This window comes from Gavia stellata, chromosome 14, assembly GCF_030936135.1.
Source record: "Gavia stellata isolate bGavSte3 chromosome 14, bGavSte3.hap2, whole genome shotgun sequence".
In the NCBI taxonomy this organism is placed as follows: domain Eukaryota; kingdom Metazoa; phylum Chordata; class Aves; order Gaviiformes; family Gaviidae; genus Gavia; species Gavia stellata.
This window is the reverse complement of record NC_082607.1, coordinates 2,213,724-2,240,925: the sequence shown is the minus strand read 5'-3', so window position 1 is coordinate 2,240,925 and position 27,202 is coordinate 2,213,724. Positions and strand designations below refer to the sequence as shown.

Sequence of the window (27,202 nt, the reverse complement as noted above, 5' to 3'; positions counted from 1 at the left end):
AATAACCTAGCTTTAGCCAAAAGTGCAGTAACATAAACTATAGCACCAGGCAGCAAATGAACACATATTTATCTTTAAACTTCTGAATTAGTCCCATTGCTCTTTTGGTTTGTTTGAAGGCTTCTTACAGAAGCTTAAATACGTTTTAGGGTTTGTTGAGGTGAGGATATATACTTAGCAACAGGTAGAAAAAACTATTGGTATAATCCGCTTCCCTGCCTTCTTAGGATGGTTACATACCTTGTTTATTCTATATTTTTACAATAAAAACATATTTTCTATTAATCCATTTTGATATAAGTACTATTCTGAGCTATTCTGAAACTTGGCATATAGCATTTCTGTATCAGAATCTAACTGGAAATATCAAATCAACATTCTTTAGCTATTTTGTCAGGGAGAAAAAAAGCAGGCATATCTAATCAACTTTTTCTTCTTTTTCAAACCAAATAAATATAATCCCAATTTTTTAACAAATACTTATCTGGTATTTTCAAATCCTGAGTTTAAATTCTCGCTAGTGACATCCTCACTCCCCAGGTATTATTATTATTACATGCTTAAATTTACATACAATGAGTTGGTTTATTAGCACCCACAGGACAACACAGAGTGCCCATCGTTAAGCCTGTACGTAAGGGTCTACAGGACCAGGGCTTTAAATTGCACCTCCTTAGAACAGGGATCCCATTTTAATTTGGTTTAGGCCATATTTAGTGGGGATGTTATTTAAACTGAGGATGAACAGTGAGGTGGCAAACTTCGCTCAGGTTGGTACGTTCTTGGTAGAAAGGCGAGAGCTGATTGTGAAGAACTGCAGACAGCGAGGGACCGGCAAAAAAAAATCGCAGATGAAATTCAGTGCAGAGATATGTGCAGTGATGCACATGGAGAAAAGAAATCTAATTTCACAAATAAAACAAAGGTTCTGAGCTGCTTGTTACTATTCAAGGACGAGTGTTGGGTTATGATGAAGCTGCATAGACTATTAGGAACCCCTGGGAAGGAATGGAGAATGAAAAGGAAAAAAATATTACTATTATCAACAAAACCAACACAATTTTATATAAAACCGTTTCTCTGCAAGAAATGAAGCACAGAAAATGCTTGAAATGAAGCAAGGCTGAAAAAGAAATGGCAAAGGGCGTTTTCTGGAAATTTCTACAGAACAATGAGTGTCACCAAAAAGGTGAATAGGGAATGACTGCTTGCGACCCCTCCTGATAATGAACTGAGATGCTGTAATGAAACTGGCCAAGAGCACATTCAAAGCCAACAGTGGCACTTCCCACCACGCACTGAAAACGTTTACGGCAGGACGTCTAGGATGATGGACTCTTCCACAAATCTGAAGCCCTAGGTGTAGAACGCGTCAAGCCATTCAATTCAGGATGGTGCAGAAACGTGTGGCTCAGGAGGTACCTGTCTCACCAGTCTCCGGGCGCTTGGAGAGTCCCCTGGGAAATGTCACTCTGTGCTCGCCCGTCCTTACACTGCTCTCCAGTCATCTGCCACCAGCAGCCACTGCTGTGGCTTCCGCGAGCTTTTACATTCTTTCGGCATTAATCAGCATGAAGACGTATATGTAAGCTGTTCAAAGTTACACATCAAGTTTCCTGATCCCAGATGTAGAGCTGTTTATACTTGTATCCCCCCTTGAAAAGTTACTAACATGGCATCTTTTCCTTAATGACTGCTCACATCTTACTCTGTGCAGTAACTCCCTTTAATTCCTATAGTCACTCTAGAAACACATCAAGTAGCCTTCAGATACGACAAAACAAAATTTACTGGTTGTAATGTGTTTATAATGCCTAGGTAAGAGCTAGAAGAGCTGCCAGACCTGCTCTTGTGCCCGGGTTGTGGGCGCGCAGCAGCCAACGCCAAGGTAAACCCCTCACACCCCGCTCCCACCGCTTTCCCACCCGTTATCTTCCAACCCTCCCGCATTTGTGCTTTGCGCTTGTGCCTTTCCCTGCAGGCAGAACAGCCGCCTCCCCGCTGCTGAGGCTCTCGGCACCGCCGGGCCTGCTGCTGCTGAGAGGGGCCTTCCACCCCACCCCTCCCCTCAGCCGGCCGAGCCCGGGCCCCCGCGCCCGGCAAGCGGCCTGCCCGTCCAGGCCAGAGGCTGCACAGCCCGGCCCTCCCCCGGTGCTAGTGATGGCGGCGGGGGAGCTGAGAGAGCCGGCTGAGGGAGGGCGGGGAAGCGGGGCCGGGGGAGCGGGGCCGGCGGAGCGGGGCCGGCGGAGCGGGCGCGCAGCCTGAGGCGGGAGAAACCCCCTGAGGAAACCAGCGGCCGCGCACGCGCACCCGCGCGCTCCCGCCTCCGCCCCGTGACCGGCAGGCGGCGCCGCGCGCCCCCGCCCCGCCCCGGCGCGGCTGCGCGTAGCGGGAGGGGTAGCCGGAAGCCGGAGCGGCGGCAGCGCCGAGGGAGGGCACCAGCGCCGGCCGCAGCGTCGCGCCCCCTCCGCCGGGCCGGCCGGAGCGCCGCGGAGCCGCCCGCCGCCATGTCCAACATGGAGAGTATCCTCGGGGCGCGGGTCTCCTCCGTGCGCCCCCGCCGTGGGGCGGCGCGGAGGCCCCTCGGTCGCCGGTGCCGCGGCCGCTCCCGGTCACTGTTGGCGCAGCGGGGCTGGCGGCCCTCACGGGGCGGGGGCCGCGGCCGGGGCTGGGCTGCGGGGAGGCCCCGGCGCGGCGCGGGGCCCGGGCTGGGCTGGGTGCGGGCCGGGCCTCGCTGAGAGCCGGCGCTCCTGGGGCCGGTGCCTGTTCTGGGGCGGGTGCGAGGCCCCTCCGCCCGGGGAGGAGCCCCGGGACGCGGCAGGGCGCGGTGGGGAGGAGGAAGCGAGTCCCTTCCCTCATGGCGGCGGTCGGTGGCCGCCGGGAGAGCGGGGCGGCCCGGTGGGGGACGGGGCCTCGCCTCAGAGGGCCTTTTCCAGGAGGAGGAGGGTTTGCGTTGTTTGGGGGACGCTGACAGGGGCTGTGCTTCCTGAATTTGGGGGTGGCCCTCCGTGCGTGGGTGGAGAAGGGGATGGGGAGTGCGGTGTCTCTTCCCGAGGCGAGATGAGCTAACCTCAGCCGGGGGGCGAGGAGGGGGGAGGCGGTGTCGCCTCTCCCGGGGCCGCAGTGCGCGGAGGGGCAGCCCCGTCCCTGGGGCAGAAAATGCCATTTGCGGCGTAGAGTCGTGCAAAGGGTGTCCCGGGGAGATCTGACGTGCCACACATCCAGGGCAGCAGCGTATAGTCTGGAATGATGTCAGCAAGGCTAACTCGCCAGCTGTCCCCCCCAAACAGCGACCGCTGTCAGCTGAACAAACCCAGCTGTGTTTCCCGCTGAAAAGAAGCGATGTGCAGGGAAAACCCTCGTGGGTAGATTTAAACTTTCTTTCTGTGTAAAACTATCTTAATGCGCAGGGGCAAAAAGAAAAGCCTTAGCGGTTACAGAGGCCTTGGTGCAGTGGACTTGTGCCTGGGCATGGCCGTGGCTGTGGTAGGGGCTGGCGGGAGTGCTGGAGCAGGTGACTGTGAGTCATGGGGCACACTGGAAGTTGGGTTTCGAGTGTGTTATGGCACTGAGAAAGACACTTCAAGGGAGGAGCGAGTATGTGCTCGCCATGGGATGGAAGAGCTGTGGAGGTGGCAGGGTGAGCTATTTTAACATCAAAGGTAAATGCCCCAAGTGAGTAACTGAGGAAGTTATTTCAAAATAAACTGCTCTGAAATGCTGTTTCCGTGCAATCGGTGTAAATAGGTGATGTCATGTTTCACCTGGTTGTTCTGGTCTCTGACCTGAAGTATACTTGAATGAACAACCTAAAGGTATTTTCCTGTTTGGTAAATTGCCTGATCTGTGGCTCAGTGCAATACACTTATTGCTGCTGAAAGGGATGGTGACCTAGGATTTAAGCAAAGAAATATAAATACAAGCAGCAATTTTAGCGTTACTGGTAGCCACCTTAATAGATATCCTAGATGTGTAGGCACAGCTGTTACCTTTCTGTAGCCTGCTTGTGATGTTTGGAGGGTGGGATAACAAATACATCAACAGACTTCCTAATGTCTTCAGGTTGCTGTCAGAGCTCTAAGATGCATGGCTGGACTTTAAAGGTAGAAAACAGTTCTGGAATAATTTATATACTTGAAATATTAAAGAAACCTCAAGTACCTCATAACGTTTAGCTTTATGTGCTTCCACTTAACTTAAGCATCATGCTGCATCTTCCTCTTGGGATATCAAAAAGTGGCATGAAAGAAGCCTATAAAGCTTTCTACTTCTGTTTTGTTTTGAGAAAGACTGATATTATTTGGAAGCTTTCATCAATAGTATTTTAAGAGTATGGTTTTGTAATTGTTATTTTTACAGCATATACTTTATTCTCTGTCAGTAACAGTTTAATGCAATCATTCCAAGTCACTATGAAGGCTTGTTCTACTCTCTTCTTAGAGCTTTCGGCTTAAGCAGGACTTGAACTTTTTAAAAATAAAAGTTTCTCTTGCTGACTTAAGTATTTTTTCCCCAAAAGTCAGATGACAGAGCTGTTGGGGACCCCAGAATCGCTCATATCACCTGGGGCTGGGAGGCTGCTCTGTGAAGGAGCTGCATGAGCAATTTAAACCCGAGATCATGCTGTGGCTTGAAAGGGCAGCCCTGCCTCCTGGTTTGTACCTGGGCATGCTCAGCCAAGCTAGTTTGCTATTACACTGTTAAAATCAACACGTCTGTTAAAAACAGCATGTCTGCTGTTCCTCAGTGGCTTTTTTTTCAGATGGGGAGGTTCCAGGCAGGCCAGTAAACTGCACTTCCACTTCCCTGAGAGTTAAGTTCTCTAGGTGTGTGAGTGAAAGTAGCTGGCAGAGTAAGACTTTCAGTTCCTCCTGGGGGAGGTTTGGTTTGTTGTATTTATCGGTCTGAAGTAGGTTGGATGTTAGGTGGAGCCAGTTTGGGATCTGAACTTTTTTTTTATGGCCTTATGTTTTGGAACCCAGATGATAAGCAGCATTATAATTGTAAAGCAGCTTGGTAGGTCTCCTTATTGTGTGAATTTCAAGGGCTTACTTAAATAACATTTTCCAAGTTTTAATATCGCTAACGAGGAAACACAGTATACGCTAGGTTTGGTAGCACTTCAAACAGGAGAGCAAAATACTGGGATGAAGGATTGATCCTGTTCTTGGACCCTTAACTTGCGCTGCAGAACATCTGTTTAATTTGAAGTTCGCTGCAAAGGAACTCAACAGGAACTCAAAAAAATGTGACAAAGAAGAAAAGGCTGAGAAAGCTAAAATTAAGAAGGTAAGCAGTGAGTCTGAAACAAGCTCTTTAGATCTGTTGTTTACATATTATAGCAGGAAAATATCTGGTGGTTTTACCATTTTCCTGGTATGCATGCTAAGAATATTGTGATACATGCTTGTGATGTAAAATATATGTGTCTTCCCATACTTACTGATAAATGTGAGGATACGTTCTTGTATATCCTCTTGTAGAGCTTGTGGCATTTTCTTCCTGAGAAAATTGTCTTTCATGTATTTTGTTAGAGACTGTTGTTCTCAAAGTTAAAAATATTTAATCTTAATGTTTATCATCTTGTATTAAAAGGGCTTATGAAGAGGAACTTCAAAATAGTTTTTGAGTCCCTAAAGTAGTAAAGAGAGAGATTAAATTTATTTGACTGTATTTTTTTCCATGAGATACAACTATACCAACTGCATCTGTGTTTGGGTCTTGATACTGAAAACATTTTTTGGAATGAGAAAATTATGTTTCTGTAGCTCTAGAAAACCTTCTCCTTGAAGGGCATGCTAGATACCTTCCTTGGAAAGAAGTTAGGGGTTCACATCTTGAAAAAGTTTGAGAAGTATTGGGGGAGGAGGGAGGGGTTTATTTTCTCCTTTAATAGAAAAGATATTGTGATGAGTTGATGCTTATTTCAAAAATGAAGTAGGCAATTCGGAAATTATTGTTACAAGAGAAGGGAAGGTTAAAATGCTTTTTCTTTTCTTTTTTCTTTCTCTTTTTTTTTCAATAGGCAATTCAGAAGGGTAACATGGAAGTCGCAAGAATACATGCGGAAAACGCAATCCGCCAGAAGAATCAAGCCATCAATTTCTTGCGCATGAGTGCCAGGGTAGATGCTGTAGCAGCAAGAGTTCAGACTGCAGTGACAATGGGCAAAGTAAGCCTGTTTTCACAAATCTGTTGCGAGGATGAGACCTCTGATCTTCTTAAAGTGACTTAATTCTGTCTATAATGAGCTGGAAAGTTTCAGTTTTGGTTTCAGATGTAGCCATTAGTAAATCAGGTACTGGAATCCACCTGGCAGCTGCTCTTTGGAAATAGACTGCTATCCACTACGTTTTGTAGTTAGTAACTTCTGTTAGCTGTTACTACTCGTGCTTCTAAAGATACAGTGTGTTTTTCTGACTACACTTAAGATTGTTTTGCAAAGATACTGCTCCCCTTCCGAAGACATAAAAGTCATGACATAGGACTTGTACTTCCAGAAATCTGTTTTAGCTCGGGTACTTTTTTAAGGTACGCTACTGTACTGGTCTTCAGCCAGGGAGTTTATTCTGCCATGTGATCTGTATACCAAATATATAACATCTGACAGATCAAGACCCACAAAAGTTAATGCCACATACACCTCAGTTTTTAGTGAATTTCAGCTCAGGATGCATATTTCAAGTGGTTGAGTTAATTCCTAGAATTTGAAATGGTAGGAACCATAAAAAGTGGCTTTCTAGATGGCAATGATGTGTGCCCTACTATTTGATACTGTAGAAACTCTGTGGGCAGAGATAAGAGAGCTTGGTAAGAAGCTGCTCATTTTTCTTTCTTTGTAATAATTTCGTTTACCTCATTTCAGGTAACGAAGTCGATGGCAGGGGTAGTTAAGTCTATGGATGCCACGCTGAAGAGCATGAACTTGGAAAAGGTAAATAGACTTACTTTTCTTGGAGGTGCATATCACAAGCAGAAAGGGCAATGGACATAAATTTTAAAAAGAGAAATTCAGAAGAGGTTTTTCAGTGAGGTTGGTAAATCCTGGAACAGGTTGCCCAATGTGATTGTGAAGTCCTCATAAATGGAGATGCTCAGAACTTGACTGGGCAGGTCCCCAACCAACCTGCTTGGACCACAGTGTTAGATCAACTTCAGAGTTGACGCTGGGAGGGGAGGGGGACAAACTTCTGATCTTCAGAAGCTGCTTGCAGCCTTCCTTGTAGTGTGATTCTGGTTTTGCCAGTTGAGGTGTATTTCTCTTCCATTATCTGCAGGTCACTGATTTGATTCCTGTTTTTAATAGATATCTGCACTAATGGATAAATTTGAGCATCAGTTTGAAACCCTAGATGTTCAGACACAACAGATGGAAGACACAATGAGCAACACTACTACGCTAACAACGCCACAAGTAAGAATAGTAATTTTTTTTTTAAAAAGGTGATCTTAAGTTACGTGTCTAAACTGTGTGGAAATATCTGATTCTTTTTTTTTTTCTGCCTGCTTTGAGACATAGCAGCAACTGGAGCCTTTTCACTTTTGCTTTGTGCTTCTTTGTGATGAAGAGACTATTTCAAATTATAGTCACAAGTACAGAGGATCACATATATGTATTTTGATCTATTTCACTCTTGTAGCAGGCTTTATTTTATATTATATCTTGAAAACTTTAACCCTCCTACTCAATAAGCAGTGTTTTGATGAGTTCTTAATGAACTTCTGAACCAGAAGACACTGCAGCATTAATTATCAAAGCAGAATACGCTGTGGGAAAATCAATAGTTCTAACTCACTGATATTAACAAAATGACACTACTCACCACCAATTTAGTAGTAGTATGTGCAGTGGAAAGGTTGTTAATTACCTACTTTCAATTTAGGGACATGTGTTTACTAAAATAAATCCTTAAACAATGCTTGAAATGGTTAAGAATTCCTAGCACCTATCCCCTTGTGCTATTCCAACAGAAGTTTTGTCACAGAGAGAAGCTTACTGGAGATAGTGCTTTGTAAATAAAATAAACAAACCTAAACCAGAATTCAATAAACCAAATCTATTGGAGATAGGCTTTTTTCCATGTTGTGCAAAGCGGCGTTTTAGTAGGTAATAATCACCACTGGAAATATTCAAGTATATGCTTGGTTTTTTACAGATAAGTTTAATTCTTTAGAAGCATTATTTCGGAACCCAGAGTTCAATCAATTAATGGGGTTTTAACAGGCTGAGCACCTCTACTCGTTATTTTTTGAGTTCATACAGGGCCCTCTGGTGGTTAAGCACAAAAGTGTTCTGTAAAAGGCATTTAAATCAGATGTGTTAAAATAATTTCTGTTTTCTCAAGATTTAACAGAAGAGGTTGTCATAAACTACAGTATGCAGCTATCAATTTTATTTTCTTTACCCTAGAACCAAGTGGATATGCTTCTACAGGAAATGGCAGATGAAGCAGGGTAGGTAAAAATTTGAGTGACTTATTGCTTGAATAAATCTTCGTTCCAACAACCCTTCTTGGTTAACTTGAAGGTCAGATACCCATGTTTTATATGTGTCTGTCTCTTAGAAGCAGAGAAGAACCACCATTTTCCTTTCACCTCTGGGCACCATTCTTGTAATAGTTCAGTTGCCAGTATTTTGTTCTGTTTTCACTCAAAGCTACTGTGAATGTCAGGATGCAGGGGTGGTTGTGCAAAAGCCTAAAAGCGTATGTCATCTGTTATGTCAGGATAGCATTTAGTTATTGGATTAGCTTAAGCATTAGCAATCCTTGCTGTGTTTCTCCACGCTTTTCCTCTTTTTTGCCATCTTACCACATTAAAACTTCCTGTAGTTCTGCTGTTACAAGCTAGACATTGGAAAACAGGTCATCGTGACATTTAAGCCTTTGAGGGTATGCTGAAGTATTTCACAGACTATTACTTGCCTTGTTGGTGACGCAGAAGTTGGAAGCGTCGCTCTGTTGGCTTGAGGATAAATACGTTTGACAAATTTTTTAGTAAAACTCTCTTTTTATGAATGAACTTTTTGTCATTCATATGTATGCCATGTCTGATATACCTCTGTTGAACAGAAATCTTGCTCAGTCCTGATTAAGCAGAATTTATTTAGCTATTGCTAGTTGTAATATATGAATTGTCTTTCTGGTAGTGAGTCAAATTTACTGATCAAGTTGTCTAATTAGCTGGAGTACAGTGTTCGTGGGATGCTGGTGGCCTCATGTTACCTCGGTATTGCTCTACTTGCCAGTTATTGTGCTTCTTCCTTGAGCCATGTATGCCTGACTTGGTCTTTTTTGGTGTTTTTTTATTTTCCTCCTATTAGTCTTGATCTGAACATGGAACTACCTCAAGGACAGACAGGCTCTGTTGGTACAAGCGTTGCCTCAGCAGAACAGGTAAAAGTTAGATTCAATGTTTTCTAGAGAAATGTGGTATGAGAATTAATGCTTCACTTGGTCAAAACAGTCTTGCTAAATTATCATTACATTTTAGCTGTCCAAAAGAAATTGTGTAGTTAAAACAGTCTTACAAGCAAAATAATTTTAACAATATGTTTGTCTGCTTAGTAAATCCAGAAAGTTTAGATGTTTCAGATGTATTTTTGCATAGTTATTCCATAGAGTTCCAAGCAGTTGACTCTCCTACCTACTCAAAATTTAATGAATCCAGCCATCTCCCATAGCATACACGAGGCCTTTGAGTTTTTTCCCTTTAATGTCTGAAAGGTCTTACGGGACTAGTGCAAAGGATTCCACATTTGCTCTAGATGGATAGCTTAGAATTTCTTGTGCATGGGCAGATCCTGATGTCAAGGTTGCGCAGATCTTTTGGTGAGTTGCTTTTCCCATTCTAGGGGAATGTATTTGAGGGAATGGAAAGAGAACAGTTTATTTCTGTCATCCTGTCTTTGAAGAAGGCTTTAGGGAGCCTCATCTTAACTGAACAATGTTTGGGAAGCCCCAAGAATTCCACAGTCTTTGAAAAGTTCAGTTTCACCTTGTACCAGGCCCTCGAAAACAAATAGACCTAGTGCTGTCTCTCTGTAGCAGTTCGGTTGGACACCAGCCTTGGTCAGTCACGGCTGCATACAAATAAAGATGCAGTTTTGCAAGAGCTGATATGCATTTGCAAAGATGATACATAAAATAAACCAAACCACCAACCCTATCGCTACTTGCTGTGTTCTGAAACTCCTTCCTAGGTGTGCACTGCTGGAGATAAGATAGCTGTATGGACCTCTGCTCTCACCTGGTACAGCAGTTCTTGAGGTCTTAAGCAAATCTTGTTAAGACTTGTAGATGAGATGCTTGACCATTGCAGAACTTTGCAAAAATTAATTTTCATATTCCTGATAGCTGGTTTCTTTGTGTTTTACAATTCTGCAGGATGAGCTGTCACAGAGACTGGCCCGCCTACGCGATCAAGTTTAAGTTAAACAAAGCCGCTGTTCTTTGTACATGCTTTCAAAACACCCTTCCTGTAACTAATCCTTCACTACACTAGAAAGGTGTATACAGTGTGGCTTAGCTGTTTGAATATTTGTTATATAGGGTACTTCACTCCTAGCTTGCTGCTCTTTCTAAATACATTAAGTAACCCAAAAATATCAGCTCTCTAATGTCCTTTTCTGTACATTTTGAAGTTGATATATTTTTCGCAAGCTTTTTTCACGAAATCAAGTTGATACTCTAAATCAGCTAGTAATGTTGGTGCATTCTAGCTAAAAGAAAAGCAGACTGTCATTGATATCTATTTTAAATTATAAAGTGATTTTTTTAAATTAGGAGAACTGTTTGTGGTTGGAGAACTGATGTATTCGGTTCAGATGACTCTTGTAGATAACTTTCTTACACAGCCAGACTTCTGGAACACGCAAAGGTGGACAGCGTGGACTTCATGGAAAATACACTTGTTAAAACAAATAAGTGGACTTCAGTCTGGGTTTTTTAGTCTTTTAAAGCTAGGGTAATTGTGCTGAAATTAGTTGTTCAGTTAAAAAATGAGTTACCAGAAGCTGTTTTCACATAATGGGGAGCTTGTACGGTGTCATCACTTTAGTACAGGAGGAATAAAATATATTTTTCAACCCTTTGTCAGTTCTGTTGAATGTTGCAGCATTTTTGTTGTTTAATGTCAAGTGCTGTAGCTTCTCCGTTTTGCTTTCTTCTCGGTGTCCTGGGGTGCAGCCAGTTACGTCACTCGCCTCTATTTCTACCAACATAATATCTCATTCCTCTTAGCAGGGAACTTATGCTATCCATTTTTTTTTTTTAGGTTCAGGCTGAGAAGCGTTATGCGAAGTAACTGAAGCCTGCTTTTCTCCTTTCCTTCTTACCCTGTCTTTGTTTTTAATCTAGCCACTTTTTTATAAGTTGGGGCAAGTCTCGTGATTATATTCCACACTTCAGTGTTCTTCCATGTGTGAAAAACACAGGAGTGCTCTTCCTCAGGTTCCGATCTTCACAGTCCTTCATGAGTCAAGGTCCCAACCCTGCCTTCTTGAACCCGGGCACTCCCTTCAATCAGCTTTTCCGCCTCCGCACCTCACAGCAGGTGAGAAGCGGATGAATAGCGTAGGCCAGCTCAGTCAAAGGGAGTTATGTTGGATTAAGAACAACTACTTTATTTTTTAAGGTATAATGTTGCTCTCTGCAGATAAAACAACATGATTTGTAATATTGCAGTTGTATGGAGAGACTAGTTTGTTTTAGTGATCCCTCTATATTTCTGCACAGTAAGAGAATTTACTGGCTGCTTTCAGTAGCTTCAAACTCTGGCTGCAGTTGTGAAGTGAGGAAATGGTGGTAGAAATTTGTAGCTGAGACTGCTTGTGATGTGTTGTGATAAACAGTGACGTGAAAATGATCTAAGTTTTTGGACTTGTTTTTTGTTTTATCTTTTGTAGGGGTGAGGGAAGGTTTGAAGCACTAGACTTGGAATTAATTCACTGGTGTTCAGGATCACATGGATTTTCCAGTGTTGGGGAAATATTTAAGAAAAAAAATACCTGGCTTTTTAAGTCAGGCAGGATTTTTTCAGTGCAAACATGCAAAAATGATGAAACATTTCAGAGCGGTTTCAAACTGTATTTTGAATGTGTTATTCAAATCACTTTAAAGGCTTAGCAGGATGTTACATACTGAATTATTCAAGGCTACTGTAAAAATAAGATAAGGAAAATAAGATAGACAAAACAACCTAAAATGTTGTGGAATTGTCTCTCTCACACTGGCAGCCTAAACTAAAACAATTTGTTTAAAATGTGGTCTTTTCACTTGTTTACATCTAATTTCGATGCAGCTTTCTTTTAAACACCTTGACCATTCTTCCTGTAAATAGGAGAAATTGGAAGATCTTTAAAAACCATATACTCACAGCTGTAGTCTTGGTACAATCCTTTTGAATTATTAATAAAACATCTTAGGAAAGGGGCTGTATACTAATTTTTTCTTTTTTCCCCTAGCTCCTTCTGAACAATATAGCAAAAACATGACCGTATATCTATGCAACCAGGTTACTCACAGCTGTGGTAACTGCTTGTGTGTGTGCCTTTGCCTTGCTGAACTTACTTCACTTTTCTGATATTCAGTTGCTTTGTATCATGATAGGATTGGAAACTTACTGTTGTGTAATAAATCCACATCTGAGTTTACTTTGCGGTCGCTTGTTGATGGAGCTGTACCGTAAAGTACTGAGGATTTCTGTGTTTGATATTGGACAACTTCAGCTAGCTTGTCTGGCTTATTTTAGTGCTAAAGATTATGCAGCTTTTAGGCTGCTCCTGGCCATTCTTAAACTATTTGAGGGAGTAGGCAGCAATTCTGAGATCCTGTGTATTTGATTTTTCTGACTACGTTGCCTTGCCGTGAGCCTTGGGGCTGTGGAGGAATTTAAAAATAAAGGGAGATGGGACTGATTAGATTGCTGCAAGGTAAATGCTAAATAAGCTTCGTTATCTTACTGGCTATACACAGCCTGATTCATAGTTTTGACCTTATCCCAGGCTTGCTAACTCCAGTACCAGAATAGATGTCCAGTATCATTTTTTTAAAGAGATTTACAAGTAAACATAAAGGCTTGATGGACATAATTAATGTTACCTCTGCGGGACTATGATGCAAAGAGGTAGGCAGGCTTAGCTGACTGGGGGAAGAAGTAAGTGTTTGAAACAATGAATTTCTGCCCTGCTGGCTTCGCTCTGGGGATTGCTGCGTATTTCAGCGGGGCCGGGATTTTGTGTTGGTTACTTCTGTGTATAGATTGCCTGCCCTCTCCTGGGGAAAATGGTTTCTTTTCTCTTTAGAAGCACTTGTGTACCGGAGCTGGCATTCAGAAGGTTTTAACAGTTACATTTTGAATGTATATATTTTTCTCAAGTCTTCTGGAAATGCTTAAAGCTGGAAGTTACTCTTAGACCAATATTTGAGTTTCATATCCTTCCTCCATTCAGGCTCTGCTCAAAACATTTGCCCTTTTCTGAACAACTCTGGCTCCTTGCTCCTACGTTGCTAGTGTTCCTTGTAAGTTGACTGTATGTGTTTGTAGTTCATTTCATGTTAAGTAAATTGTACCTGTTTTTATGTACCTTAGTACCTGATAATATTTCAATATTTATGCTTACGAGCAGACACATCTGAAGTGAAACATTGCTTGAAATGTTGCAAGATGGTTTTGCTCAACATTTTTTTCCTTGGTTACTAAAACTGCTAGTATATGGTAGAATTAGTCTTTGTTCATTTGAACTCCAAAACCGAAAGCCATGAAGAGCTTCAGATGAAAGGAGAGGGAAGGAAAGGAAGAACAAGAACTTCAACTTTCTCAGTTGCAGTAAGATAAAAATCATTAAGTTGCCTTTGTGGAGATCCTCAGAGCCAAAAAATAGTGAATTTTTGTTAAATATAATCAACTGTGTACAGAAATAAATTCTGAAGCTGGTGACATGTATAGAGAAGAGAATAACTTTTGTAGCTCTGGTAGAGTTCATTTTGAAAACTGCTTTACTTGTACGGGACAATTTGTAAATGTAACTGCAAGCGGTAAATAAAATTGTACAGACAACTTATTTCAGATGTGTCCCTAGGTTATGTGGCTGTTTGCTGGCGGGGCTCAGTACGTGGATAAACAAGCAGATGTTGTAATGTCATCAGTATTTTCCCGTGAGAAGATAATCGGAAAATTAAATCTTTATGGAGACGAAACAAGAAGAAAGTAAAGTGGGAAGTATCGAGAAAGATTTGGGACAACAGTTTAGGGAGTGATTAAGTATAACAACAAAAAAATATAATCTATTTAAAATACCATGATTTTTTTTAGTGTTTGGTACGGAGTGTATCTCTCACACTTAAACATCTACGAGGGTTTTCTGTCCTTACTGTATATGACGAGGGGTCATGTGGAAAGCTGTTAGGAGGTGGTGTGGTTTTGAGTTTGTCCTCCATGGAGCTGAAAACCTTCTGTCTTTATTTTCCCCTCCCATTCTTGTTTGGGAACCAGCAGAGGGAGCCTCAAGCTTTGTTTTTGCGTAGGTCCTACATAAATTACTATTGTTTTGAATTCTTAAAACAAAGAGGACTTTCAGAGTCCTCGCTAACTGGTTTAAGGAACTGTCTCTCCTGTAGAACCTCTGTTTCTGGGCAGTATCAAAGCTTGGTAGGACGTGCCTGTGTCAGGGCTTTGGTCCTCACCTAGAAGGTGCTCTGCTGTGCAAAATACAACCTGGGAACACGTCGCACAGGGCCATCAGCTGATTTGTGTCAACACCTAACCACCTTCGCTAAACGCGCTTTGACACTTCACTGCTGCCTTTAGGCATTAACTTGGGACTTGGAGATCTACTGTTAGGAGTGCGATAGTGAATAACTTTGTGCTTAAAACTTGTTTTAAATTCTTCAATTTTTAGTTAAGTTCTCTTGGGTTTCTTTAGCTATTGTGTAATTTTTTTTTTGTCCTGTGATGATAATTCCATTTTCTACAGAAGGAAACACACACTGTATGCTGTGTATTTTAATAGAAAATTTCATTTTCTTATTAGAGGTGTTGCCCACATTGAGATTTGCTTTGATGAAGTATTTACTTTGGTTTCAGGATTCTCTCTGTCCGTATAGCGCACTGCACTTTTTTGCTTTAGCATTCAGCTATTGCAAAGGCCTGGTCTGAACTAACGGCAGCATACTGCTCAGTGCGCGCTCTTTTTTTTTTTTGTCAAACAATATTTTTTCAATGAAATCCCAAGAAGGGTCAGTGGCCTTACTTGTATCGGAAGCAGCTCTCTTCATTACCATTCAAATAAAGGAAAAGACTGTCGCGAACAATCTGTAACTAATTTCAAGTGCCAATTGAGCCTTTTTAACTTGGGAGAAGATGCCGTGAGTGAGTCTTGCAGGCTTTCGCTTGACCTTTACTACTCTTTATTAAGAAAGTCATGCTGAATCAGCTGTGATACACAGTTCAAGATAGAAAATCAACAGGCCCTAGGATCCCACCTCTTTCCAGTCCTTGGGAAGGCTTTCCAACGGTGCCGGTGGCTGTGAGAAGCAGCCAGCACCAGACCATCTCGCAGCAGCCAAGCTGCTTTCAAGCACTTACCTAGACAAGGGTGATTTCAGAGGATAAAAGTGCTTAAGTATCACATACTGCTAATCTAAAAGATGGTTTACGGTTGGGACGACCTGTGCGTGTTGCTTAGGATATTGTAAACTTGTTAATTCTGGGTGAAACAATCTTTTTGCAAAAGTATAAAGCAATAAATGTTATGTACCAACAAATACATGTATCTGACAAGATAATAATCAGCTTAATATAATTTCCCTACTATCTGATTCATGATTCTTTTATTACAATCAATTTCTGTCAAAATAAGCTGTCAGGGATAATAAAACATTTTAAAACTTCCTTTAAAGACACCCAATATTATTTTTATTTAATTTTTTAAGAATTCTTTCTCTTTTCAAAGATTAATTTAATGTAATCGCGGAGTCTCTAGACAAGATACTTCACTTTGCTCTTATCGCAGCCAGGACTTTGTTTCTTTTGTTAGAACCATTAAGCTCTATTTCTGTTGCTGATGATTTTTCGGTTCCAGTGGGAAGCCCCAACATTTGACTTGAAACGCGTGGGAGAAGCAGGCAGTCCTGTTCAGAGTGTTATAAATTAGTTCCAGTCTCCAAGAGGCTGCTGTAACTAATTGATATGACCTGGAAGTGGATAAAGTCCCTAACAGTAAGATCAACTTTTCCTCCAGTAATTTGACAAATCGAACCGTTTTTTCAAAGTCCCGTGTAGGCTACATACCCCATTTGTTCTTTTGTGATGGACGTCGTTTCCGCATTGAAGTGATAATGATTTTCCAGATTTCTGCTGATTTGTAAAGCAGGTGCCTTAATTTATTAATGCCAGAAGAACGGAGAGATTCAACAACAGCAAAAAGATTCCTGGCAGCAACCGTATATCAAAGCCGTTGCTGATCCAGTTACATTGCTGTAAGTATTTGACCATTGCTTAAAACCCTGATGTCTTTATACAAAATGTATACTTCTACCAACCTTTTCTGCAGAGATACTTCTATTTGTAAAGATAGCAGAAGTATCAAGGTATATTAGTGGTAATTATTGCATTTAACAATGGCACTGCTTTTCATCCAAATATTTAAAAAATACACTGTACGGTCAAGATTAATACTTAGCAAACCCCGGGTTGTCTTGTGTCTAGCATGTTGGAAGCGGCAAATATAGACTAGCCTGGGTTCTCCTTCAAATGTCATGCTTTTGTTGAAGTTTCACAACTTCAGTTAGCCTGTGGTTAGAGTATCAAATAGACCAGGTACTCCCCAGCTCTTCATCGAGGTTTATGGTGAAGTTTGGGAACTCTGGATGTTTTCTCAGGATACTATTTACCAAACCATACAGGTATCCTTCCTCCTGCTTATAAAAGACGCGCAGGAAAACCGGTGGTTTGCGGAGTTGCTGGGTCTCATTTATTTTCTACAACCACACAGAAATCAGAAAATCTCTGTGTTTGTGTGGGGTTCGACTCTCGCAGAGTAAGTTGACGAAATGAGACCTGTGCGATGGTAGCTATTAGAAACTCCGCATCAGTGCCTAGTTAACTTTATAAGAATAATTTTAGGCAGTCACTGTAAGTAAATAAATGCCGTGTTCTGTACGGGCAGTGATTTGGGGAGTTTCTTTGTCCACCTCTGCTCCCAGCCCCTTCCAAGCCTTCATCCCACCCGTCGTCTTCCAACCCTTGCGACCGACAAGTCTGTGGGGCTCCGAAATAGTCTCAGCCCGAATATAAACTCGCCAGCAGTGACTCAAGAGAGTCCAGCCTCCTATTTATTTGTGCTCTAGTGGGATGTGAACCTTGGTCGTCAAGGGTGAAAGGTTGAGGGACGTGTGTCTTGTTTACCTGTGCTTTTCAGATGATGTTTTCCTGTAATCTATTAAGCAGCCACACCACTTTGTCCCATGGAGTACAATGGGATCACTAACAATGCGCTCAATTGCTACCAAACCTCGTTTGAGTGACCGATGCCAGCAGACGAGAAGAGTCAAAGGCCGGTTTGTCAGCCAGGAGGAATTCAGCCAGGCTTCCCCCACCTCCCGCGTTTAATAGAAACATCTTTCCACACGAGCGCTGCACTGTCTGCCTGATTTATACACGGCTTCAGGGATGGGATCAAGTCGTATTGGACGGCTTTCATAGGAACTTTGATGGCTACGGGGAAACTAGGTATTTACAAGTAGGAATGAGGAGATCTCAAACCATCAAGGGATTTGAAAATACGAATTTGATTCTTTTGAAGGTTGTTTAAAAAAAACCCAAACCCTTATAGATGCACGGAGTTAAATCATCCATTGTAGCCGCTGCTGCCTTTCAACACTTTCGAGGCTTTTCTCTTACTGAGGCTGTTACATTTAGACATTTGCATGTCATTGCATACCGAAGAAGGCATTTGGACTTAATTTTTGGCACTGCTGCAAAACTGTTGTATACATTAATCAGCCGAGGTATATGGCTCGGTCGCATACTACGCCGGGGTGGTTCACAGACACAATAGGATGGAGAAGATACAGCAGCACAGCTGCTAAACATCTTTACCATCGAATGGTTAGTCACACTTCTGGAGTTTTAATTGAATTACCTTTGACAGTGAACAGCAAACCTGGTGGGTGATCTACTAAATTTAACTGATGAATGGGCTCCCTAAAATCAATTAGCATCTAGGGCTGCGAGCATGAACACATCCTGTCGCTCTGCGGGGACCGGAGCGGGATCAGAATGACAGCAGCAAATGTGAGACAAAGTGAAAGCATGCATCTCCTGCCGCTGCTGACCCCTGCTACCCACATGAAAGAAAAACAGGAGTCTAACAGGAGCTGAAAGAATCTGCCAGTAAATCATTTAAGCTCTGTTTTGCAGAACTGATATAGGATGCTTCTAAACTGCTTGATTAATGCTGGGCAGTATATTAAAAGCAAGACACAGCGGAGCAAGGAGGCTACTGCCAAGTATCAGCTCTGCATCGATGCGCCAAGTCGCAACAAATACCATCTATTTGCTTGATTATTTTTCGGATGTTCAAGGTAGTGGGTAGCTAAGAGGAATTAGCTATCTTCTTTTCTTTTCCTACAGCGATAGGGTCCTGTCTGTAGCCACAGAGAAGCCCTCAGTCTTTTGGATGGTTGTTTGTTATCTGAATAATCAACCGATGGCCAAATGCAGGCTGGAGGTTCCTCTGACCTTTGCCTCGTCGCAACCCGACTCCGTGCACCGTTCAGCTAGAGCATGTAATGAGGTACAGATGCGACAGATAGGATAATGAAATACACACGAACACTGGAGGGACTTTCAGGTTGTGACAAACTGATGAAGGCAGAAAACTCTTGGTCGGGGCTGCTATCTTTGGGTTTGGGGGTGGGTGGAAAGAGGGGAGGAAGAGGAGCAAAGAGCGCGTTAGCCTTCCTTTTTTCTTTCACCCTGTTTTGCTGGATGGCCAGATAAGTGCTTCCTCAGGAGTGAGTCTGTGCAAAGGCTTGATTTATTTGGTTTGAATATTGACTTCAGTGAAGAAGACTCTGTTTGGACTATGCCACCTGTGAATTTTCCTTTTTTTTATTCGTGAAATTAAAAGAAAATGCGTTGAGTTCAATGATACCCATACCGAAACCTGTCCAACAGCCCTTGCGGGCTCTGCCATGGGAGACTGGGATTTAAAACTCCGCTTTCCCCAGGGGTTCCTCCCCGTATCCACCTTCCCAGGCTGGTGCCCTGAGTACCACCTTACGGGATGTCCTGAAGTCAATGTAGGGCACAGCAGGGCTTTGCTTTCCTTGCCTTCATAAGTGGATAGCACGGAGACCATTTTTTTTTATGGTATTAAATAGTACTTTTTATGGAAAAGTTCTCAAGGGAGCTCTGCTCAAGGGCTCTCGTGCCCATCAGGCAGCACTGGTGGAGGTGACTCAATGCAGTTGATGCAGGTAAATAGGAGTGCTCAGCTGGTGCTGTGCCCTCAGCCAAATCGGCATCTACTCACCCCACATTTCCCACAGGATCTGGGAGCCTGTCTAGCGTTGTTAGCTTTTTGCAGAGTTGAAGTCACCCCTTCCCTTAAGATAGACATCACCTTGCAGCACCAACACATTGCACTGGGAAAGGACAGAGCCAACAGCTCTCACTTGATACTTTCCAAGACAGACCGTGGCTGTGCCGTCAGGAGGACACAGTTCTGTCTGAAGGTCATCTTGGGTAGTCCCAGGTCTGCATCTCACCTGAGACTGCAATTCCCAGCAGCCTCAGCCTGGTCTTAACGCAGGTTGGATTGAAGCCAGCTGGAGGGCTCCCATCAGCTCCTAACAGGCAAAAACTCATCTAAACTCCTGGAGCTGTGCAGCAAGAAGGTGCAGCGCCATTGCTGCTGGGAATGAACGTGGGCATGGCCACCACGCTGACCTCGTACAGAGAAATAATTCCCAGCAGAGATGCTGGGGTGGGAAGCGATCTATCCTCACCTTGCACGGAAGCTCCTAATCTCATGGGAGACATTCGACTGCAGCATCCCACAGCTATGGGTGCCTTCTGAGTCTCCACAGCTGAGCTGAAGATCTATCTCTTGAGAGACTTGGCACATCTTACATCTGGCTGCAGCGCTGTGAGAAGAGTGTGGTGTTTGGGCCAGACCTGGAAAATCCTTAGCCAGGGAGATGAGGGGAGATGGGATGAGCTCCATCGCGCTGCTCAGGTGCAAGTCCTGGAGAAAGGCCAGGCTGACTCCACGTGTTTCATGACTGCTTTGCAAATGTGACATTTTTTTCCTGTAAAGCGTCGAAAACAAGAGGGAGAGATCCGACATGCACTGACACTCTGGTCTGAAGTTCTCTATAAATTACGTTGTGCATAACACAAATGTATTTGTTAATTTAATTAATTTATAAACAAGTGGCTACTGCTCGTGCAGAACCGCCCAGAAACTCCTGAGCTGTGTCTGCAGCGCCTTCTCTTCTCCTTGCTTTCCTCCTCTCGGAGCCACCCCGAGGTTTCCCTCTGAAGCCCGGCTGCTGGGTCGGCTCCTGCGCAGCCCCAGACAACACCGCGCTGACAGCCGTGCTGCAGAGCTCAACTTCAAACACACCATTTTGTGGCCCATCCAAGTATTTGGCTTCAAGACAAATATGTGGGAACACAGCTCCCAACACCCGGATCAATCCCCTCAATAAGATTTCATGCGTTTTCAAATGGTATCCGTCTTGATTTGGAAAACAAAAAACAAGGAAAAGACAACAGCTAAAAACCTTCCCAGTGCACAAAGTGAGAAATGTGGCTTTAATTTAGACAACTAATCGCTTCCAGCTGAACCAGCCATTAAAAACAGTTGAAGAATTACAATGTAAATAGATTAATGCAGACAAAGCAACATGTGCGCTATTCCATGTCTTCTTGTTACCTACAAAATACTTGGGCAGTGACACACTGTTAGTCTAAGCCACTTGTTAGGTTCTGTGCTAATCAGCTAAAATTAAATAAACATGACTGATAAAAATGACTGTTGTGTTTGAAAATTGATGCACCAACAGAATTTACTCCAGAAGATAATTACAGATGATTAAGTAACAAAGAAATAATTCCTACAGCAAAGGGGAAAAGCCCGCGGCGCAGGGAAGGGGCACTTCTTCGTGTGCCATCCCTTTCTCTTGGAGGGATGAGCCGAAGCTACAGGAAGGTCTATAGGTGGGCAGAAACCCCGAAGGAGCCTTTCCACCCCGGGAGTCTCCAGCTACAGCCTAAAAAAGGGCTGGAAAATCAGTATTTTGCTGTTGGAAGAGCACATACCTAGATTGTGCCTCCAGCATCCCCTTCTTCCCACCCAAGAGAACAATCTCTTTGTTCAAATTTGTCCTTTTAAATGCAAAGCATTGCATAGAAGTGCTCACAGGTGAACCACATAAGTGATAAATATGATATGTTTCTAAATAACAATGTTAATTTAAATAATAAAGCCAATTTCCTTTCTCATCAGAATGAGAGCAGATGAAGACTCGTCTTCTACAATGGAAAATACTCTTCAGGTAGTCCTTTGAAAACATTCATTCTCAATTTATTATTAGAACGATAATATCGACTGGAAGCCTAAGAAAGGGAGTGTTTTCCAAAATAAAGAATAAATGTTGGGGGTGGTTGCTTTTTTTTGCATTTTTTTTCTTCTCCACAAGGCCTGTTGGTAGGAGCTTCGTGGTGATGGAGTCACCCAAACGGCCGTCAGGCTGACAGATATAAATAAATGAAAAGCATCATTTGCAAAGCATGAGATGTTAATTATGAGAACAAAAAGGCCCTCGTTAGCCACAAGTGAACTTTATCATCAATTATAAGACGACCTGCTTGTCGGAGCAGTGAGGAGCACTGCGTGTTTCGGGCCGTATCCTGACGCCGGGCTCGCTCTTACGGGGGTGACAGCCCACTGGGGTGGGTATTTGCAGAAAAGCAGTGTGCAAAACAGACTTTTAACCAAGAAGCCATCACCCTTCGCTTCTCTCCCCAAGGCCTTCCCAAGGTTTCCAGGGGTCAGCTCATATCTGAGCGAGGAGGGTATGATGCTTACGTGTATCTTCTTGTAAACCCCGGCAGCACCGTTGATCTTCTATGTACGTCTGTGCGGGTTGAACAGGCACGTTCGGCAAAGCTCGGTGGATGTGGTTTGAGTGAAGCCAAAGAGCTCTGGCCACTGGGAACAGCCTGGACATCTTCCCAAAAGCTTGGCTCCAACAAAGCACTTACAACCCCACTTGGGCTTACATACAAAAATACCAATTATTTGCTGTCCTAAGACCCTAATGCACATGTGAGGAAGATGAAACCATTGTCTACTGTTAGTTTTGCTGGTGTAAAGCTGGAGAGGGATTTTTGACAAGGGCGGGTAGTGATAGGCCAAGGGGTGATGGCTTTAAGCTGAAAGAGGGTAGATTAGGATCAGATATTAGGAAGAAATTCTTCACCATGAGGGTGGTGAGGCACTGGAACAGGTTGCCCAGAGAAGTTGTGGATGGAATACCCAACACTTCCAACCCTGGAGGTGTTCAAGGCCAGGCTGGACGGGGCTTTGAGCAACCTGGTCTGGTGGAAGGGGTCCCTGCCCGTGGCAGGGGGTTGGACTAGATGATCTTGAAGGTCCCTTCCAACACAAACCCTTCTATGATTCTCTGATTTCATGATTTTAAAAATTCTATCTGCAATCAGAAGAACTGCCACCAGGCCCACAGCAGCACAGGCACTGCTGGCACAGCCCCTTGAGAGGACCGAGTCCCTAATAGGTGACGGGAGACTTTAACGAGACACGTGTTGCACGTGTTGGTGTCTGCAGGAATTGTAAACCTGAAAACATGTTTGCTCCAGCGGGTTCCTGCTGTCCTGAGTGCAGCAGTCATGAAATAAGTCATTTATCCCATTTTACTGTGATAAATGCAATATTTTGTCACAAGGAGCCGTATTCTTAAGCTGACTCCTCCACAGATCTTAACACAGGCATTTCTACATAACTTTTTTCACATATTTTCTTTAGCACATTCATATCCTCTAGTATCTCACCGAAACACATGTTTGAGTTGAGATTAGCCCCTGTGAAATGAAAATCGCTTGGGGTGCGGAGGGGGAAGTGGAATATTATTCTTTATCCTGAATTGAAATATTAGAAGCTGACTTCTGAATTATACTCCGGGGTTACCGAGCTATAATTGAGATTGAAATTGGTCCACTATTTTTGGTACAGCCTGGAAAGCTCTGAGTCTTATTCCCATTTGTGCTGGTGGAAATCCCCACCCATCATCTCAAATTCTGCTCTGCCCGCACCTTCGGGGTGAAGAGTGCCTCCCTGGCTCCTTCCTCCCCGAAATAACGATAAATGACAGCTAGTCAAAATTGTAGCTGGCTGCTGCTCCTCGCCAAAGAGGCGAGAGGCGGGGGAGAAGGGGCTTCTCCCCCGAAAGCTGATTGACAGCCAGGGTCAGGATGGGGGAAGCATTTGTTGGACCCTGTCAGATCATAGGGAGCTGCTGACAGCTCGCGCCGCAGTTCGCTTCCTTCCCTCACCGGCGAGATTTATGCTGCGATTTGGAGGCTGTTAATTAAATTCTGCTTTGCTTAGAACAGCCTGGAAAAAAAAAAACCACCCCAAAATTACAATGTGCTCCTTTAAATCTAAGCTTTTGTTCTGCCAGTCCTACCTAGAGGTGCGTGGGTTTCCATGGAGGAACAAGTAGCGATGCTTCCTAACGCTTTAAAATATTAAATCAAAGTTGACGTGAGTTTGCATTCCTCAGGCCAGCGCCGTATAGCAGCAAACAGTGTTTCTCGGCAGATGATGAGCAATCTGCTCGGAAAGCTGACTGGAAGGACTGAAGAGCTACCCAAACCAGATTAATCAGTGGATTAATGGTTCCTGGGAGCTGCTGTCTTTGGGACTGTCCTGCCATTAGCAGAAAGGATCAAATCGGAAGTTAATATTAAATGAATAACTCACAGCAGCCAAACTTTTTAATCTTCTACTAATTTGGTGCACTAAAAGCTGAAATAGTATGATATGTCGTGAAATGGCAACTTTACAGTGAAAAGGGGCAGAGCACGAGGGGTGGCCAAAATAAGGCTCAGCACACCGACGGCACTGATCCATCAACCCTCTCCGTGACCGGCCACCTCTGAACGGAGAGCGCTGAGCTCCTGCTCTCGCTTCCGGCTCTGGGAAGAAAGGAAGAACTGACATCACTGAAAAAAACCCTTTACTGCTCCAATCCTGTATGCCTCTGTTAAAGTTATTGGGCTTTTGGCCGTATCCTGGCCAGGCTGCAAATGCAAACCATCAGCCGTGCCCTGGGCAGGTCTGCCTTCGCCCTGCCCTCGCAGACACCAAGGTTCTTCCAAACCCGCTCCAGGTGATTTATCATAGAACCACAGAATCATTAAGGTTGGGAAAGACCTGTAAGATCATCAAGTCCAACCATCAACCCAACACCACCATGCCCATTAAAACATGTCCCGCAACAGAATCATAGAGTCATTAAGGTTGGAGAAGACCTGTAAGATCATCAAGTCCAACCATCAACCCAACACCACCATGCCCATTAAAACATGTCCCGCAACAGAATCATAGAGTCATTAAGGTTGGAGAAGACCTGTAAGATCATCAAGTCCAACCATCAACCCAACACCACCATGCCCATTAAAACATGTCCCGCAACAGAATCATAGAGTCATTAAGGTTGGAGAAGACCTGTAAGATCATCAAGTCCAACCATCACCCCAACACCACCGTGCCCACTAACCACGTCCTGCAGTGCCACGTCCAGATGTTTTTTGAACGCAAACTTCCACGCCAAAGGAAATGCTGCTATCCCTGTGTTTTAGCTCAGTTCTGCTTGCACTGGCCTTGATTTTTGGGCAGCCATCTGCAGCCCAGGAGCTGCTGTGGGGTGGCACTTGCAAGGCGGGATGTCACCTCAGCCCGTGGTAGCTGTCATCCACCCACGCTTGCAAGTGCAATGGAAAAAAGCCATGGGAAGATGGGGAGGAAGCTGATGCTGCTCCTGCCTTCTGCCACAATCCTTTGGCATCAAAATGGTTCAGAGCCAAGCCAAAAGGAGATAAAAAGGAAATGAGGTGGTGTGGGATTTCCCGGAGGAGCTCCTTGGTTTGCCCTGGGAGCAAAGCAAAATACAAAGTGAGATTAAAAAAACAAAATGAGTGGAAAAAAAGAAACAAGGCAAATGGTCTGTGATAACCCGCATCTCATTGTTAAACGTCATCGGTGTCTACAGGTTACTGGAAAAACAGAGGGGCCAGATGGCCGCCCCTTGCCGGCGCAGGGCTGTTTGCTGCGGGCGGTGGCGGCCCCGGCGCTGCCCGGGAGGGAGCAGAATCCCTCCTTAAATCTCCGTTCCAGATTTGGGAGCTCCCCACGAAGGTGCCCTGGCAGCACGACGGCCGCTCCTGGCCTCCGCACCGAGCGACGAGGTGCGGAAGCCGCTCCAGGCCCCCCCCGGCTTTCTCTTTTTTTTTGCTTTTTTCTTTTTTTTTTTGCTATTTTTCTGTTTGTTTTTTTTTTAAACAAAAATTGCTCATGTGAGGGCTGGAAGCTAAAGGGGGGTAAGGTGCGAGCTGGCCCCACTGCTCTCAGCAGTTCTTCATGGTCATTCAAGACTATTATTTTTCTTGCAAAATCCCTCAGAATCTGCAGTGGTAAAACATGTAAATCAGAGAAATTCTCATCTCTGGGTTCCTGTGTCATAGAAAGTAAAAATCCTCTATGAAAAATCAATGTCGTAAGCTAAAATCAACAAGCTTTAACTTCAAGCCTGTATTTCAAAACCAAAGAAAACTTCCTCTTGCTTTAACCCTCGGAGCAGACGAATCAATTTTACCTTTTATTTGCTAGAACTGTGGATAATTATCTTTTAATACGATCAGTGCAAAACAGTATCTTAATAATAAATTACTTCTGCTGTTTCAGTGAAGAGGTGTGTTAGTACGGTGGGGGCAGGATGCTGGGAGGGAGGGAAGGGGGCACAGGGCTGGAAACAGAAGTGCACTAAATTGACAGATAATAAATATTAACAGATTAATACGGAATGGTTGATGGATTTAGTCACAACAGTGAAGGCTGTTAACAAAGCGATGACACTACTGAGAAAACCAAAGCCACAGGCAGGGCTGACCGGGTCCTGGAGAAGAGTTAATTTCTTCCACCATCGCAGAGGGAAACAGCGCTCAATGCATCGTGCGTGAAACAAAATGCTACCGAGGGCACTAAAGTGCTTTTCACATAATAACTTTAAAATATCGGAGTGCAGGACCTGCATCCCAGAGCAGGGAAGGGGAGAGCAGCGCTCGCCGGATGGGAGAGGGGGAGCGGGCAGCGAGGATGGGGATCCGCCACCGGGACGTGGTGGTGGCGGCTGCGGCCAGAGAGCAGCACGGGGCAAAAATCACGTCATTTGGGAACAGGCAGAAATTAAGCACATGCCATCTCTTAGCACTGATGCGCTCGCACGCTGTTCAGACCGCGCCGCGGGGACGCGGAGGGACACATGAAACAAATTACCAGCTTGCAGCTCTGCCTCCCTCCTTTCCCCCGGCTTCGCCCCAGGGCTCTCCGCGTCCTGAAGATCGATTTGCAGACACATGTCAGCGAGTCGCCTCCGCACAGCCCCGGCATTTCCCGGCGAAGCTGCCTGAGCGGCGAGTGTCTGCTGGGGGAGAGGTATCCCCTTGCAAGGAAAACACGGGGCAGGTGCGCGTGTTGGGAATAGAGCCCTGCAGAATTACCGACCTGAAAGAATTTGATTTAACTCAATTTATCGATCGGTGCAAACAAGCAAAAAAGTATGTTGGGTTGAGATGATTAAATGCGATGGCGTCTTTGTCTTTTTCTGTTTTTATTTTTTGAAAGCGGTGAAAAATACCAAAGGCATGACCGAGGAATTAATACGCAGCTTATAAACACGCTGCGGGGAAAAGCCAAGGGGAAGCAAGCAAGACCCAAAATAGATTTATCTCAAAATGTCTCGTGAAGCCAAGGAATTTGTTGATGTAAACACAGGAATTGAAACTGGCCACATGAAACAAAGCTCCGCTTTCAGTGGCACCTGGGGATGGCGAGATGGAAGTAATTCCTCTTTAATGAAGATATTGTTATGTGTCTGAGGCTTTCGGCAGA

General features: G+C 44.0%; 1 protein-coding gene across 1 annotated transcript; it reads left to right on the top strand.

Annotated features, from left to right (window-relative positions):
- The first annotated feature begins 2,494 nt into the window (after positions 1-2,494).
- On the top strand, positions 2,495-14,062 carry CHMP1B (charged multivesicular body protein 1B). The gene is made up of 8 exons (XM_059824272.1): positions 2,495-2,523; positions 5,192-5,289; positions 6,026-6,172; positions 6,866-6,934; positions 7,307-7,414; positions 8,411-8,454; positions 9,323-9,395; positions 10,386-14,062. Exons 1-8 carry the CDS (start codon positions 2,508-2,510, stop codon positions 10,428-10,430), a joined length of 600 nt encoding a protein of 199 aa, XP_059680255.1. The 5' UTR covers positions 2,495-2,507; the 3' UTR covers positions 10,431-14,062.
- The last annotated feature ends 13,140 nt before the right edge of the window (positions 14,063-27,202 follow it).

Bases quoted from the DNA above. Each gene is read 5' to 3' on its own strand.
- CHMP1B (XM_059824272.1), top strand. The intron at 5,290-6,025 runs GTAAGCAGTGAG...TTTTTTCAATAG, and splicing joins AGAAAGCTAAAATTAAGAAG to GCAATTCAGAAGGGTAACAT. The intron at 6,173-6,865 runs GTAAGCCTGTTT...ACCTCATTTCAG, and splicing joins CTGCAGTGACAATGGGCAAA to GTAACGAAGTCGATGGCAGG.